The sequence below is a fragment of the Pristiophorus japonicus genome, chromosome 27 (assembly GCF_044704955.1).
Source record: "Pristiophorus japonicus isolate sPriJap1 chromosome 27, sPriJap1.hap1, whole genome shotgun sequence".
Taxonomy (NCBI): Eukaryota; Metazoa; Chordata; class Chondrichthyes; family Pristiophoridae; genus Pristiophorus; species Pristiophorus japonicus.
The window spans coordinates 8,423,337-8,441,064 of NC_092003.1; the positions used below are offsets into that span (position 1 = coordinate 8,423,337).

A 17,728-nucleotide genomic window follows, 5' to 3' on the forward strand; every position below is an offset into this window, starting at 1 on the left:
AACAGACTGCGCACGGCTCGGTCACTGGCCATTTCAGTCCCCCTGCGCAGAAGGACCTTCTCCCGATCATTCCAAGGGATCGTTTACACAAACAGGACTTTGAGGGAGGGGCTGTCTTTCACCCACAAAAAAAAACACAGTGTAGCAGGACCTCCTCCCTCCTGTTCTGGAGCATCAGGCAAGGGTTTTGAGCTCGGGTCATGGGTTCAAACTCTACTGCAAGTCCAGAACCACTTGTGGAAAAGGGCCGCCTTTTCTGCAGCGGAGCATTTCCTGACTTTATTTCAGCTCTCTCTCTCTCTTTAAATGGGAGAGCTCACCTCACATTTTAAGCCTTTTCATTATAAACTAGGTGTGTGGGGGCTCCATTAACAGCCACTTTCAGCTACAAAACACGCACACATTCTGGCAGATAAATCCCAGTTTGAGCAGGGCAAACAAACGGCCCGAGTCGAACGATGGCCCCACCTCCCCGGGAGGCCTCGGTTTAATTGTGGACGCCAGTACGATCCTAGAGCAGCTAATGTTCCACAGTCAACCCATCGTCCAATCTCCTAACTCGCTCAGGCGACCCCCACTGCGCAGACGGGCGACGTGCAGGAAATAGGGGTTACAAGCATCGTGCAAAAGGGGTGTGTTGGGCACATGTAGAATGTGGACTTGAGGGTCAGGTAAAAAAAGACAGAATCCCTACACAAACTGCGAGGGGAATGGAACTCACAATTTGACATGGGCACAAAGAAAGAAACAGTAAATCAAACCACGAGCTTTTTATCAGCACTACTCAGTCACGGTTCCAGCTGCGTGCTCTCTCTCTCTCGAACCACAATCTTCAGGCCTCGGCACAGCACAGGCCGAACATCTCTTGAGAGGCGTAGGTCATGTAGAGAAAACCGTCGTCCTCCTGGAACTCCGCGTAGATCTGCGCCATGGTCAGGGACATGCTGGCCAGACTCCGGTTGTTCACCATCAGATAAAAAGCTTGGCTCGAAGTGAGAGACATTCGGTTCCTGGCCAGATGAACATTTGGTTAGTGCCGGGCAGGGGGGGGGGGGAAGGAGAAAGTTAAAACTAGTGGCTAATAGCCTTTCTTCCCTTGCCCGATTTCAAAAATGTTACAAGCACAAAGCTTAATCTTCGACTGGATAGGGTCAGGATAAAGTGGCTTTGTTCTCGATTCTAATTAAAATGGTGCACGGTCAAAAGTATTACCTGCATATTGTCCTTAGAAAGCAGACAGTGTCAGAACTCCAGATCAGCATTTTATGCAACAAACCCCAAGTGTCTTAATTATAGTGGATTGACAATTTTGACAAAGGCTTTTTGTACTTAAAGTTCTCCCATTCCCTAGAGATTCAAATTACACAATGAAGTGCAGTTTGGATCTTTCAGACATTGCATTATGAAGGTTTACAAAACACCATTTCACCCAAGAGTTCTAATGCTTATCCAGTGTAAGAAACCTCTAATTAAAAAAAGGGATGCATTTTAACCCATTGTGGAATTATTTCAGAATTATTGCACTAATTCAGTAACTTGGTACATCTCTGCTTCTGTGTATTTTACTTTGTAAATAAATCTGACCTATGGTTTTAGCCTGCATGTTTTGGTCAGTGACTTTTTTTCCGAGAGAAAGGAAGATGGGGATCCTATGTAACAGTGTAGTACTGTACATATTCTGTACACTTACCCACACACACATAGCACATACAAGTGTGCAGGTTTCAGATTGTGGGAATCGGGGCAGCTCAGTGTACCGTTTCTTCAGGGACCGGCCAACATTCATTGACGTGCCCAAGTGACGCCCGCCAAGCACACAGCTACATCCTCAGCACCCATGGGGGCTCTAATACAGCTCCATGGCTGAGGACAGACACAGACACACAGATACAAAGTGGGAACAGCATTCAAAGTGTGACCTGACCAGAGTCCCTGAACGGGCAGATCACAATCTCCAGTCAATTGCCTCGGCCAATGGGCCCCAATATTCCATTCAGGCGCCAACACCAGCCCAGCGTTTTAAACATCCGGGGCGTTTTGATAGAGTGAAGGGCCATTCAGCCCGTCCCGGCTCTCTGCAAGAGCACCTCAGCCAGTCCCACTCGCCTGCCCTTTCCCCGTAATCCTTTTCCTTCAGGCACTTATCCATTTCCCTTCTGAAAGCCACGATTGAGTCTGCCTCCACTTCCCTCTCAGGCAGCACATTCCAGAACCCAACCACTCGCTGCGGAAAAACGTTTCTCCCCGTGTCGCCTTTGGTTCGTCTGCCAATCGCCTTAAATCTGTGTGTCCCTCTGGTTCTCCACCCTTCCACCAATGGGAACAGTTTCTCTCTCTCTCTACTGTGTCCAGACCCCTCATGATTTTGAGCACCTCGATCAAATCTCCTCTCAACCTTCTCTGCTCCAAGGAGAACAACCCCAGCTTCTCCACGTAACTACAACCCCTCATCCCTGGAACCATTCTTGTAAATCTCCTCTACACCCTCCCTACACAGTGTGGTGCCCAGAATTGGACACAATACTGCAGTGAAGCCGAAACAGTGTTTTATAAAAGTTCATCATAACTTCCTTGTTTTTGTACTCTGTGCCTCTATTTATTGACACCCAGGATCCCGTTAGCTTTAACCGCTTTCTCAACCTGCCCTGCCACCTTCAACGATTTGTCCACACATACCCCCAGGTCTCTGGTCGCAGGAGGGAGACAGGGGATTGTTATAACACGGACTAGGAACAGGAGCTGGCCATTCAGCCCTTCGAGCCTTATCTGCCATTCAATAAGACGATCTTTGACCTCAACTCCCACTTTCCCACATCCATTCGAACATGGAATGCTCTTCTACACAGTGGTTGAAGCAGATTGGGAAAAAGATAATATTTGAAGCAAAGATACAGGGAGAATTTTTGCTTTAGCAAGAGAGCCAGCACAGACCCGATGGGCTGAATGCCCTGCTGCCCCTCCCCTCTGTGCTGTAAACTTCGATATTGAACAAGGGGGTGTGAAGTCAGTATCAGCAGGCCATTTGACCAGGTGAGGCATCACAACCAACTGGATTCCATTCTGACCCAGTAAGATAATGGGACTAAAGGCAGCTAAATCCCCTGGACCTGATGGCTTGCATCTTAAGAAGTAGCGGAAGGGATTGTGGATGCATTGGTTGTAATTTACCAAAATTCCCTGGATTCTGGAGAGGTCCCAGCAGATTGGAAAACTGCAAATGTAACACCCCTATTTTAAAAAAAAAAGGGAGGCAGACAAAAAGCAGGAAACTATAGACCAGTTAGCCCAACATCTGTGGTTGGGAAAATGTTGGAGTCCATTATTAAAGAAGCAATAGCAGGATATTTGGAAAAGCAAAATTCGGTCAGGCAGAGTCAGCATGGATTTATGAAGGGGAAGTCATGTTTGACAAATTTGCTGGAGTTCTTTGAGGATGTAACAAACAGGGTGGATAAAGGTGAACCAGTGGGTGTGGTGTATTTAGACTTCCAGAAGGCATTTGACAAGGTGCCACACAAAAGGTTACTGCACAAGATAAAAGTTCACGAGGTTGGGGGTAATATATTAGCATGGATAGAGGATTGGCGAACTAACAGAAAACAGAGAGTCGGGATAAATGGTTCATTCTCTGGTTGGTAACCAGTAACTAGTGGGGTGCCACAGGGATCAGTGCTGGGACCCCAACTATTTACAATCTATATTAACGACTTGGAAGAAGGGACTGAGTGTAACGTAGCCAAGTTTGCTGACGATACAAAGATGGGAGGAAAAGCAATGTGTGAGGAGGACATTAAAAATCTGCAAAAGGACATAGACAGGCTAAGTGAGTGGGCAAAAATTTGTCAGATGGAGTATAATGTTGGAAAGTGTGAGGTCATGCACTTTGGCAGAAAAAAAAAATCAAGAGCAAGTTATTATTTAAATGGAGAAAGATTGCAAAGTGCCACAGTACAGCAGGACCTGGGGGTACTTGTGCCTGAAACACAAAAGGTTAGTATGCAGATACAGCAAGTGATCAGGAAGGCCAATGGTATCTTGGCCTTTATTACAAAGGGGATGGAGTATAAAAGCAGGGAAGTCTTGCTACAGTTATACAGGGTATTGGTGAGGCCACACCTGGAGTACTGCGTGCAGTTTTGGTTTCCATATTTACGAAAGGATATACTTGCTTTGGAGGCAGTTCAGAGAAGGTTCACTCGGTTGATTCCGGAGATGAGGAGGTTGACTTATGAGGAAAGGTTGAGGAGGTTGGGCCTCTACTCATTGGAATTCAGAAGAATGAGGGGGGAACTTATCGAAATGTATAAGATTATGAGGGGATGCAGCGAGGATGTTTCCACTGATGGGGGAAGACTAGAATAAGGGGCCACCCATTTAAAACAGATGAGAAATTTCTTCTGAGCATTGTAAATCTGTGGAATTCGCTACCTCAGAGAGCTGTGGAAGCTGGGATGTTGAATAAATTCAAGACAGAAATAGACAGTTTCTTAAACAGATAAGGGAAAAAGGGGTTATGGGGAGTGGGCGGGGAAGTGGAGCTGAGTCCATGATCGGATCAGCCATGATCTTATTGAATGGCGGAGCAGGCTCGAGGGGCCGTATGGCCTACTCCTGCTCCTATTTCTTAGGCTTATCGGGGGAAGGGGAGAAATCAACAGGAACCCCAATCCATACAACATTCCCTCCCCAAGGAGCCCCCCGCCACACCAACCACAATTGGCCCCAAGGTTGAAGGGTAGACGTCATCCCAAGTTTAACTCACCTGATAATGATCATGAACTGACACATGCTGAGCTCCAAGGGTACAAGGTACTTGGATTTATCCAGCTGGGGCAGGGATCTCTCCTTCGGATAGCGTTCCACTATGACCTGCCGGGAGGGAGGTGGGGGGGGGAGAAAGGAGAGCGAGAGCGAGGGTTAAAGACAGAAGCCAGAGACAGTGGAACCCAGTCACAGCACATGTGCGATTTCCACCCCCACACCCCACACCCCACTCCCCACTCACCCCACACACCCCTCCCCACACCCCACACCCCTATCCCACTGAGGGGGCTGCTCACTAATGAGCATAGTGGTGACAGAACTGGACCCTCCCATTTAGTCTGCAGAGTTCAGATGTTAAACAGGGAGGGCAGGAAATCAACCATGTGAGCTTCACCAGTAACTACATAAAGACACTTTAGAATTCATCTGTTAATATTCTAAGCAAAGCCATTTGCAGGGAAGAATTTAAAACAAGTCAAATTTGTAAACAACTCAACACTTAAGCAAATGAAGGTCCTTTATTTAAAAAGGCACAATCAGGGGTTGAAGTCACTAAATTATTAAATAGGTTTACAACCAGTTCTGTGATCTAATCAAACAAAGGTCACTTCTGACCATTACAGAGAGAGACACACACAGAGAGAGAGAGACACAGACAGAGAGAGATACACACACACAGATACACACACAGAGATATTAGATACAGAGAGCTACAGAGAGAGAGAGAGAGACATACACATACACATACACACAGACACAGAGAGAGAGACGCACACACAGACAGAGACATACACAGAGAGAGAGAGAGACGCACACACACACTTCTCTCGCAGCACAACTAAAATAAACAACTTCCAAAATTTTTGCTCGCGCGGATTCTCACCGGCAGTTTGTTGGGAAACTTGCTGCGGATATGGTCAACTTCACTTTTCCTTAGAGCTAAGGAGGGAGTTAAAAAAATATGAAATTTACAAGGAACAAAATAAAAAGTTTGGAGAGAAAAACATCTGAAATTTACAAAACGGAAATGTTACAAACAAAAGTTTGAGGAAGTTTTAGAACTTTATAAAACTTTTGTGAAACGTCGTAAAAAGTTCTGAAAATTCCCCCCCAAAAAAATCAGAAATTTGCAAATGAAATTTATAATTGGAGGAGGGTGCCCTACCCAGGCTGCGTCGCTCTCTGAAGGGCTTGTAGTCCAGGGAGCGCTCTGAGGGAGCCATGGCTGGGCTGTGATTTGTCTGCCTTTAAGGTGGTTCACCTCCTGGCCTCTCTTAATGGAATGGTCCGCTTCGGCCGTCCCGATCAGATTGGCCTGCGTCTTAACTCACCGACCATCACCCCATGGCCTCCAATTTATAACCTTTTAAGCTGCTTGAGAATGGCCAGTGCTGATTTAACCAGCTCAATTCCAGGGTTTAATCAAATCTGTGATTCAGATGTTCAGTAATTCCCCAGTCTGATACTGGGCTCAGAGGTGGGCACCGGAGGGACTGGAGTGCATCAGCACCCCCGGCAACCAAATTTTAATTTGATTTTATGTTTTAAAGTTTAATTTGTTTTAATTGCCGGTGTTTTTAGTGTCCCCCCTCCCCTTTTATAGGGGGCACTTGGAAAAAAAATTTGATACTGGGCTCTTAACCAAATTTTAATTTGATTTTATGTTTTAAAGTTTAATTTGTTTTAGTTGCCGGTGTTTTTAGTGTCCCCCTCCCCTATTATAGGGGGCACTTGTAAAATATGTAATTTTAATGCCCTAAAAAAAGACACAAAAAAAAGACCCTACAAAAATACAAAAAAAAACCAATAAAACAACAACAAAAAAAGAGCTTTGGGAAATGTTTGGAGTGTCCCCCAGATCGGGGGGCACTTGATCTAATGTATTTTGTTTACTCTAAAAGAGTTGATACCGGGCTCTTGACTGCTCCTGGGCCCTGGCCAAGGGGGCCATCAGCCGGTCCAGGCAGCGGGCGGTCGTTCAGCCCGACTGCCTGCCTCTCTCCCGCGGTTACATCCGAGCCCGGGTGTCCCTGGAGATGGAGCACGCGGTGTCCACTGGTACGCTCGCGGGCCTTCCGCGAGAGGTGGGCGCCGGAGGGACTGGAGTGCATCGTCACCCCCCCGGCAACCAAATCTTAACTGGAAAAAAATGTCTTATAGAGTGTGACTCCCCCACCCCTTGCAGTGGGCTTTGTTTAAAGTGCACAACTAAAATAGTTGATACTAGGCTCACTATATCCTAGAATGAGACAGCACAGGAGTCGGCCATTCGGCCCCTCGAGCCCGCTCCGCCATTCAATAAGATCGCGGCTGATCTTCAACCTCACTTTCCCGCCGATCCCTCGATTCTCTTAATATTCAAAACTCTATTGATCCCAGCCTTGAATATACTCAATGACTGAGCCTCCACAGCCCTCTGGGGCAGAGAATTCCAAAGATTCACCCCCCTCTGAGTGAAGAAATTCCTCCTCGTCTCAGTCCTCAATGGCCGACCCCTTATCCTGAGACTGTGTGACCCCTGGTTCTAGACTCCCCAGCCCCGGGGGAAACACCCTCCCTGCATCTACCCTGTCAAGCCCTGTAAGAATTGTGTGTGCTTCAATGAGATCACCTCTCATTCTTCTAAACCCTTGAGAGTATCGGCCAAGTCTACCCAACCTCTCCTCACAGGACAAAGAGCTATCCTATCAGTACCGCTCCAGCCCGCTCTTCCCCCACAGCCCTGCAACTCCCATTCCAGTATTTATCCAATCCCCTTTCGAAAGTCACTGTTGAATCTGCTCCCACCGCCCTTTCAGGCAGCGCGTTCCAGATCACAGCAACTCGCCGCGTCAAAAGAATGAATATTAAAGGCGCACCCAGTGTGGTCCTGAGTCCCACAGAGGGCAGGAGAGGGCCCAGGTTTCCCCGGCCTGTGCTGAGATAGTTGATCTCAGCAGGTCTGGTACTGAACCCACCGCACCCCAACACACACACACACACAGCAGGAAAGACCCAGGCTCCATAGGCCTATTTTAATGGACCAATAGGGGTTGACGCTGAGTACCCCAGTATCACAGCAACAACTTGCTACAACACCTTTGACGTAGTAAAACATCCCCAAAGGCACATCACACGAGTGATTATCAGGCAAAATTTGACACCCATCCACATAAGGAGATAATGGGACAGGACTTGGTCAAAGAGGTCGGTTTTTAAGGAGCGTCTTAAAGGAGGAGAGAGAGGCGGAGAGGTTTAGGGAGGGAGTTCCAGAGCTTGGGGCCCAGGCAGCTGAAGGCACGGCCACCGATGGTGGAGAGATTATAATCAGGGCTGCTCAGGAGGCCAGAATTAGAGGAGCGCAGAGATCTCGGGGGGGTTGTGGGGCTGGAGGAGATTACAGAGATAGGGAGGGGCGAGGGCCATGGAGGGAGTTGTAAACAAGGATGAGAATTTTTAAGCGTTGTTTAACCGGGAGCCAATTTAGGGCAGCGAGCACAGGAGGTGATGGGTGAGCGGGACTTGGTGCGAGTTAGGACACGGGGCAGTGAGCACAGGGGGTGATGGGTGAGCGGGACTCGGTGCGAGTTAGGACACGGGGCAGTGAGCACAGGGGGTGATGGGTGAGCGGGACTCGGTGCGAGTTAGGACACGGGGCAGTGATCACAGGGGGTGATGGGTGAGCGGGACTTGGTGCGAGTTAGGACACTGGGCAGCGAGCACAGGGGGTGATGGGTGAGCGGGACTTGGTGCGAGTTAGGACACGGGGCAGCGAGCACAGGGGGTGATGGGTGAGCGGGCCTCGGTGCGAGTTAGGACACGGGGTCAGCGAGCACAGGGGGTGATGGGTGAGCGGGACTCGGTGCGAGTTAGGACACTGGGCAGCGAGCACAGGGGGTGATGGGTGAGCGGGACTCGGTGCGAGTTAGGACACTGGGCAGTGAGCACAGGGGGTGATGGGTGAGCGGGACTCGGTGCGAGTTAGGATACTAGGCAGTAGAATAAGTGCCCCTTTAAGGGCACCACAATTATAACGTGTCAAATTGGTCCAATTAAATGAACATGCTTAAATCGAGCAGCAACAAGACTAGAAGTAACTAACAATTAAATTACAATATTATTATTAGTGTTGGTAAGACACTCTGTACCCAGTCGGGTAAAAGGGTTAAAACATGGGACCCTTCTAGTCTGTGTGGTGTTGAATGGAGCCATCAGGCCATGAAGAAGGCACGCTTGTATGACTGAGTCCAGACTATCGTATACAGTACAGACATTTTGCCTCATTGAAAGCCAGTGGGGTGAGCAGCGCAGTTCTCAAAGGCTCCACAAGGTGGCAGTCCATTGCAGTACAGGGAGTTTATCCCCAAACAAGATTTAGGAGCAGGAGTCGGCCATTCGGCCCCTCGAGCTTGCTCCGCCATTCAATAAAATCATGGCTGATCTTCGACCTCAACTCACTCCCTTTCCGTAGGGGGGCGTTCTGACCATTGTTCGATCTCAAGGAGGCAGTGCAGGAAAGGGTGTCCGAGCTGAAGGTTTCTGCGCTGAAGGGTCTGCGATTCTGGAGATGAGCAGCTCGGGGGGGGGGGCAAATTTGGAAACAACACGCCCGCCTTTCACATCCACCGGACGTCCCAAAGCGCTGTACAGCCATGAAAGCATTTGCTTAGGGAGTCTCGTATCTGGCATGCGAACTATGTGGCCTGCCCCAGCAAAGCTGATGCTCTATGCGGAGCTCCTTCACGGTAAATGAGCCAAAGGTGGGCAGAGGAAACGTTACAAGGGACACCCTCAAAGCCTCCCTGCTAAAGTGCAACATCCCCACCGACACCTGGGAGTCCCTGGCCAAAGACCAGTCCGCCCTAAGTGGAGGAAGTGCATCCGGGAGCACGCTGAGCACCTCGAGTCTTGTCGCCGAGAGAGTGCAGAAACCAAGCGCAGGCAGCGGAAGGAGCGTGCGGCAAACCAGTCCCACCCTCCCCTTCCCTCAATCACTGTCTGTCCCACCTGTGACAGGGACTGTGGTTCCTGTATTGGACTGTTCAGCCACCGAAGGACTCACTTTGAGTGGAAGCAAGTCTTCCTCGATTCCGAAGGACTGCCTGTGATGATGATGAGTGCCACTGAAGCACATTTTGAAGCATAGGCAGTGTTGTAATGTCGGAAACGCAGCACAGCAAGCTCCCACAAACAGCTCTGTGATAATAACCGGATCGCCTGTTTTTAGATGTTGATTGAGGGATAAATATTGGCCCCAGGACACCGGGGAGAACTCCCCTGCTCTTCTTCCAATAGTGGCCCCGGGATCTTTTACATCCAATATTTATCCCTTAATCAACATCACTAAAACATGATCCTGGTCATTATCACATTGCTGTGTGTTGGGAGCTTGCTGTGCGCAAACTGGCTGCCACGTTTCCCACATTACAACAGTGACTACGCTCCAAAAGTACCTCATTGGCTGTAAAGTGCTTTGAGACGTCCTGTGATTGTGAAAGGCGCTATATAAATGCAAGTCTTTCTTGTCTACCGGAGGCATCTGACAGGGCCACGATTTAACGGCTCATCCAAAAGGTGACACCTCCGACAGTCCGATGCTCCCTCAGTACTGCCCCTCAGACAGTGCGGCGCTCCCTCAGCACTGCCCCTCAGACAGAGCGGCGCTCCCTCAGCACTGCCCCTCCGACAGTGCGGCGCTCCCTCAGTACTGCCCCTCAGACAGCACGGCGCTCCCTCAGCACTGCCCCTCCGACAGTGCGGCGCTCCCTCAGTACTGCCCCTCCTACAGTCCGATGCTCCCTCAGAACTGCCCCTCCGATAGTGCGGCGCTCCCTCAGTACTGCCCCTCCGACAGTGCGGCGCTCCCTCAGTACTGCCCCTCCGACAGTGCGGGGCTCCCTTAGTACTGCCCCTCCAACAGTACGGTGCTCCCTCAGTACTGCCCCTATGACAGTCCGATGCTCCCTCAGTACTGCCCCTCCGACAGTGCGGCGCTCCCTCAGTACTGCCCCTCCGACAGTGTGGCTCTCCCTCAGCACTGCCCCTCCGACAGTGCGGACCTCCCTCAGTACTGCCCCTCCGACAGTGCAGTGTGGCACTCCCTCAATACTGCCCCTCCGACAGTGCGGCGCTCCCTCAGTACTGCCCCTCCGACAGCGCGGCGCTCCCTCAGTACTGCCCCTCCGACAGTGCTGTGCTCCCTCAGTACTGCCCCTCCGACAGTGCGGCGCTCCCTCAGTACTGCCCCTCCGACAGTGTGGTGCTCCCTCAGCACTGCCCCTCCGACAGTGCGGCGCTCCCTCAGTACTGCCCCTCCGACAGCGCAGTACGGCGCTCCCTCAGTACTGCCCCTCCGACAGTCCGGCGCTCCCTCAGTACTGCCCCTCCGCCAGTGCGCCGCTCCCTCAGTACTGCCCCTCCGACAGTGCGGCACTCCTTCAGTACTGCCCCTCCGACAGTGCGGCACTCCCTCAGTACTGCCTCTCCGACAGTGCGGGGCTCCCTCAGTACTGCCCCTCTGACAGCGTAGTGCAGTGCTCCCTCAGTACCACCCCTCCGACAGTGCGGGGCTCCCTCAGTACTGCACTGGGAGCCTCAGGCTAGTTTTTAAGTACTCAATTGGGACTCGAACCCACAACTTTCTGACCCAGAGGCAAGAGAGAGCATGACCCACCGAGCCAATGGCGGGGCAAAGTGGGATGCACAATACACGAGAAACTGTCCCAGGCCAATCTCAGCCAGAACTGGGGTTGGGATAAATGAGTCTGGATTCCCACTGGCTATCCAGCGACACCTGCTCTCCTCGGTAGGGGGGAGGCACTTGATCATGATGCCCCTACCAGTCGAATAGCCTCTCAACTCGCAGACTCTGGGGTCACAGATGAAGAGTCACCACTGAGTGTGGCACCAACAGTGCCTGCAGGAGGGCACCCCTGGCAGGGGGGGAGGGGGCCAGAGAGGGGAGTGGTGCCACTTTAGACCCATGAGCCAATGGCCAGCTCCCACCGTTAGCCTTTCACCTCATTTGCGAGCGCATTTCTCAGCCACCATTTTGAATCGTGTCAAGCTGACTGTCACCATGGCACCCGAAACATGTTTAGACACAGTAAACACTGGGCGGGTGGGGGTGGGCAGGTTAGAAGTTTGCAAGATCCCGGTTAACTCCTCCTGAGAGACAATCTTTTACCCTTTGAAAATCAACCGGGTGTGCAGAAAAGTCAGCTCCTTATCAGCCTGGGCCTTACTGGAATGTGCAGCAGTTGGGAGTTAACCAGTCCAGAGTCCTCGCTCAATGTCCTCCCCTCCTCTCCCTGGGCTACGGAATCCACTTGGCCATCATGTGACCCCAGCCCCCCCACCCCCGCTCAGTCAAACAGCCCGGCTGTGGAGCCTCGGCCCGGCTGTTCGACTGCGTCAGACCTCACAGCCCAACCCGGCCTTGTCCGCAGGCCATGTTCAGGACTGGCTGACTTTCCTGCCCCCCCTGCCCTACCCCCCGTCCCCCCCTAGCCCAGGAAAACATAGAAACATAGACAATAGGTGCAGGAGTAAGCCATTCGGCCCTTCGAGCCTGCACCACCATTCAATATGATCATGGCTGATCATGCAACTTCAGTACCCCATTCCTGCTTTCTCTCCATACCGCTTGATCCCTTTAGCCGTAAGGGCCACATCTAACTCCCTTTTGAATATATCTAACGAACTGGCCTCAACAACTTTCTGCGGTAGAGAATTCCACAGGTTCACAATTCTCTGAGTGAAGAAGTTTCTCCTCATCTCAGTCCTAAATGGCTTACCCCTTATCCTTAGGTGACCCCTGGTTCTGGACTTCCGCAACAACGGCATCTAACCTGTCCAGTCCCGTCAGAATGTTATATGTTTCTATGAGATCCCCTATCATTCTTCTAAATTCCAGTGAATATAAGCCTCGTCGATCCAGTCTTTCTTCATATGTCAGTCCTGCCATCCCGGGAATCAGTCTGGTGAATCTTCGCTGCACTCCCTCAATAGCAAGAATGTCCTTCCTCAGATTAGGAGACCAAAACTGTACACAACCCGCTAACCCTGCTTCAGCTCTCCCCTGGGATCGTCACGTGCATTGCAGGGCAATCTCGCACCTCAGTTTCCACCGAACCTCCTGTCCTGACCCCCACACAGACCAAACCCCCCCCCACCCCCACACCCTCCATCCCTTCTCTAAGTGGGTGTGTTCTACCTGAAATTATATTACCAGTAACTTGCCCAATGTAGTACCCAAAGTCATCTTAATGAGATTTTTTAAATATTAAGGAAGTCGGCAGATTCAGGAGAAACTCGTCCCATAGCGCCACCTAGTGGCCAGATCTCGCAACTACACCGTGACTGTTGACATAGCAAAATTGAATGGTAAATGTTGACATAGCCATTTACAATGGGAAACGTTGTTAGAAAATCGTGAACAAAACGCGTGACAACTGAAAATAAGTTTTGTGGGACAGGAAGACTTTTAATAGAATATAGTAGTGTTTTGCAAGCTCAAAGTCCCACGAATCAGGAGTCCATTCCTCTCCCTAGCGTCTGTCTGAGGCCGAACCAGACTGTTCGCAACCTTGGTGTCATATTTCAACCTGAAATCAGCTTCCAACCGCATATCCGCAGCATAACTAAGAGCACCTATTTCCACCTCCGTAACATCGCCCGTCTCCGCCCCCTGCCTCAGCTCATCTACTGCTGAAACTCTCATCAGTGCCTTTGTTACCTCCAGTCTTGACTATTCCAACGCACTCCTGGCCGGCCTCCCACATTCTACCCGATGTAGACTAGAGCTGATCCAAAACATGGCTGCCCCGTGTCCTAACTCGCACCGAGTCCTGCTCACCCATCACCCCCTGTGCTCACTGTCCCGTGTCCTAACTCACACCGAGTCCCGCTCACCCATCACCCCCTGTGCTCACTGCCCCGTGTCCTAACTCACACCGAGTCCCGCTCACCCATCACCCCCTGTGCTCACTGCCCCATGTCCTAACTCGCACCGAGTCCCGCTCACCCATCACCCCCTGTGCTCACTGCCCCATGTCCTAACTCGCACCGAGTCCCGCTCACCCATCACCCCCTGTGCTCACTGCCCCGTGTCCTAACTCACACCGAGTCCTGCTCACCCATCACCCCCTGTGCTCGCTGACCTACATTGGCTTCCGGTTAAGCAATTCTTCGATTTCAAAATTCTCATCCTTGTTTTCAAATCCCTCCATGGCCCTCGCCCCTCCCTATCTCTGTAATCTCCTCCAGCCCCATAACCCCCCGAGATCTCTGCACTCCTCTAATTCTGCCCTCTTGAGCATCCCTGATTATAATCGCTCCACCATCGGTGGCCGTGCCTTCAGATGCCTGGGCCCCAAGCTCTGGAACCTCTCCGCCTCTCTATCCTCCTTCAAGACGCTCCTTAAAACCGACCTCTTTGACCCAGCTTTTGGTTATCTGTGCTAATATCTCCTTCTGTGACATGGTGTCAAATTGTATCTTATAATGCTCCTGTGAAGCTTATTGGGATGTTTTACTATGTTAAAGGCACTATATAAGTACAATTTGTTGTTGAATCTGCTTCAACATAGGTTTGTGATATTGAATTTCACATTCTAACCACCAGACGGACCCTCCGACTGTGCAGCACTCCCTCAGTACTGCCCCTCCGACTGTGCAGCACTCCCTCGGTACTGCCCCTCCGACAGTGCAGCACTCCCTCGGTACTGCCCCTCCGACTGTGCAGCACTCCCTCGGTACTGCCCCTCCGACTGTGCAGCACTCCCTCGGTACTGCCCCTCCAACTGTGCAGCACTCCCTCAGTACTGCCCCTCCGACAGTGCGTTGCTCCCTCAGTACTGCCCCTCTGGCAGTGCGGCACTCCCTCAGTATCGCACTGGAGCGTGTTAGCGTGGATTCAAAGTCTTTGGAGTGGAATAAGGAATGGGATCAGGGGAACGGCAGGAGGTCATTCAGCCTCTCCAGCCGGTTCTGCCATTCAGTTAGATCAGGGCTGATCTCTACGTTACGAGTGCTGTCCCATGGACTGTGTGCTCAGAGGGTAATCTTTGTGGTGGAACTCATACCCCAGCGTGAGCGACTGCACCCTTCTGGGGCATAACCACATTTTAAGAATAAAAACCTCTTGATCCTCACGGAGGATAATTGATGCTGCACCGCCTGAGGACAATACTTTTAACTCACTTCAAACAATAAGGGAAGGGAAGGTTTTTTTCCCCTTGTTGTGCGTGGCTGTGTGCCAGGGATAATAATGAGATCATTTGAAAACTCTACCCTGGCCAATTACAGGTTTCCTGCTCTGAGAATCAAAGGGATGCCAGGCCACGCCCCCCAGGGCTCCCCACGTGACCGGCCCAGCCTATGGGCAGCTGCCTGCCTGTTACATTGTGTCGATTGCTGAGTGGAGACAGACTCGCTACATTTCAGAAGAGTTACATTGTGTCGATTTCCTCAGTGAAACTAACTAGATCCATTTCAGAGGGGCAACATTGGTGTCGATTTCTCATTGGAAACTAACTCGATACATTTCAGACGAGTTACATTGTGTCGATTTCCTCAGTGAAACTAACTCGACACATTTCAGAAGAGCTACGCTGTGTCGATTTCTCATTGGAGACAGACTCGATACATTTCAAAAGGGCAACATTGTGTCGATTTCTCGGTGAAAGCAACTGGATGCATCTCCGAAGAGTTACACTGTGTCGATTTCCTCAGTGGAACTAACTCGATACATTTCAGAGGGGCAACGTTGTGTCCAGATCCTTGTTACTTTCCCTGGAGCATCCCCGGTGCTCACCATGGCTCGGAAGGCAGGTGCGAGCTCCCCCAACGCCGGACTGGACAGGAACCGGATCGGGGAGAGGCTGGAAGCCAGCGTGGCCGGGCTGCAGGAACTCCGGCTGCTGCGGGAGAGGCAGGAAGAGACGGTGCGGAGGGTGCTGGCGGGGCAGGAGGAGGAGGAGGAGGGGGATGGAGGCGGCAGCCATGGACAGAGGGTCCCAGGTGGTCTCCGGCCCGCGCGAGCAGCCGGCAGCGAGCAGGTAGGAGAGGGGCCGAGGGGACCCCGGGATCAGACTGGGATGCAATGATTGGGAACAAGCTGGGCTGGATTGGATGGGATCAGACTGGGATTCAATGGATGGGAGGTAGAGCAACGCTCCCACTTAACGACCTCAACAAAATGCCTCTGTTCCAGCCTCTGGAGCCAAGGTGGGTGAACAGAGTTGAGGCACAGAACAGGCTCGAGGGGCCGAATGGCCTCCTCCTGTTCCTCCCACAACCAGGGACAGGCCTTGGAGGCTGGCCAGGCTGCGCTGGATTTGATCCCCAGTCTCCGTGGTGAAAGGTTAGATTCTAACCCCCAACAACGGCTCTTGAACTCAAATCCCCTGCCTCAGTGATTTTACAGAGCTCGCCTCTGAGTTAGAAGGTGGTGGGTTCGAGCCCCGCTCAGGCTTGAGCCCATAGTCCAGGCCGATACAGTGCAGTACTGAGGGAGCGCCGCACTGTCGGAGGGGCAGTACTGAGGGAGCGCCGTACTGCGCTGTCGGAGGGGCAGTACTGAGGGAGTGCTGCACTGTCGGAGAGGCAGTGCTGAGGGAGCGCGCACTGTCGGAGGGGCTGTGCTGAGGGAGCGCTGTCGGAGGGGCAGTACTGAGGGAGTGCTGCACTGTCGGAGAGGCAGTGCTGAGGGAGCGCGCACTGTCGGAGGGGCTGTGCTGAGGGAGCGCTGTCGGAGGGGCAGTACTGAGGGAGTGCCGCACTGTCAGAGGTGTCGTCTGTCGGATGAGATGTTAAACCGGAGGCCCCGTCTGCCCTTTTGGGTGGATGCTGAAGATCCCGCGGCAGTGCCAAAGGCCGATTAACGAGGCACATGCCTCATTGTGGGACCTTGCTGTGCCCAAGATGGCCGCCCACAGTTCAAAGCCATTGGTATTTTACTGGGATGGTGGGGGGGATAATCCCAGTAATCCCAGGGTGGGTGCGAGGGAATAGCTCGGGACAGATGACTCCTCTGCACGGCGGGGGTTTCTGGGAGACCCGGTCGCTCTCCGTGTGATGCCTCCACTCGTGGATCAGCCTCAGGTTTTCCAGATTCCCCTGTCGGGATTGGGGAGCCGGATTTAGCAGGGGAGACGGTCCATCCGGAACCCCGGCTGACCAAGCCGACGCTGATGTTGCTTCAACAGCTGGCCAGGCATGCGCGGGGGCCCTTTAAGACCCAGCACAGTGCACTGGGCAGGGGGTAGTGGGGACAGGAAGTGGTACAATAGGCTGAAGGACCTACTCCAAGCCAAAGCAACCTTGCAGTGGGTCTCAGACACACTGTCGGACAATCTTTGCCTTTTCAAATGCTGATTAGACGTCGTGCCTGTGTCTTGATTCCATGGCCCAGGTTGCATGCTTAATCTGCCTGGAACCTGTCCTGGGGAGCGTCTGAATAGGGCTGGGGCCAGGCCCCACGCCCCCCTGAGTGGAGATTTCTTTGCACCTTGGCTCCACTTTGAAAGCTTGGCATTCGGTGTCATCTAAAGCTGTGTGGGGGCTGTCCCGTGCCCTCCGATGGTCTCCGCATCGTGTGTCAGTCGTGGCTCAGTGGGCAGCATGCTCTGCCCAGAGTCAGAAGGTTGTGGGTTCAAGTCCCACTCCCACAAAAACCTATCAATCTTAGTCATGACGTTTTCAATTGACCCCCAGCGCACGCAACCTTTGGGGGGGGGGAGAGAGAGTTCCCGATTCCCACCACCCTTTGTGTGAGGAACTGCTTCCTGACGTCACCCCTGGCTCTGATTTTAACGTTGCGTCCCCTTGTTCTGGACTCTTCCCCTCCGACAGTGCGGCGCTCCCTCAGTACTGCCCCTCCGACAGTGCAGCACTCCCTCAGTACTGCCTCTCCGACAGTGCGGCGCTCCCTCAGTACTGCCCCTCTGACAGTGCGGCGCTCCCTCAGTACTGCCTCTCCGAC

General features: G+C 52.0%; 2 protein-coding genes across 2 annotated transcripts in view; one reads left to right on the plus strand and one right to left on the minus strand.

Moving 5' to 3' along the window:
• On the minus strand, window positions 1-15,546 carry LOC139239342 (microtubule-associated proteins 1A/1B light chain 3C-like). The gene is made up of 4 exons (XM_070868017.1): window positions 15,533-15,546; window positions 5,648-5,771; window positions 4,763-4,869; window positions 1-1,010 (listed from the first exon to the last, which is right to left on the minus strand). The coding sequence occupies exons 1-4, from the start codon at window positions 15,544-15,546 to the stop codon at window positions 833-835; spliced, it is 423 nt and encodes a 140-aa protein (XP_070724118.1). The 3' UTR covers window positions 1-832.
• LOC139239343 (dapper homolog 2-like) overlaps window positions 15,192-17,728 on the plus strand; it is a 25,770-nt gene continuing 23,233 nt past the window's right edge. Inside the window, exon 1 of the mRNA XM_070868018.1 lies at window positions 15,192-15,803. Coding sequence (XP_070724119.1) covers window positions 15,561-15,803 — 243 coding nt within the window. The 5' untranslated portion in view covers window positions 15,192-15,560. The remainder of the gene's footprint in view (window positions 15,804-17,728) is intronic.

Excerpts from the sequence above, each read along its gene's own strand:
- LOC139239342 (XM_070868017.1), bottom strand. Across the intron at positions 4,870-5,647 it reads AGTTTCCCAACAAACTGCCG|GTCATAGTGGAACGCTATCC; the intron begins GTGAGAATCCGC and ends CCCTCCCGGCAG. Across the intron at positions 1,011-4,762 it reads CAGTTCATGATCATTATCAG|GAACCGAATGTCTCTCACTT; the intron begins GTGAGTTAAACT and ends TCATCTGGCCAG.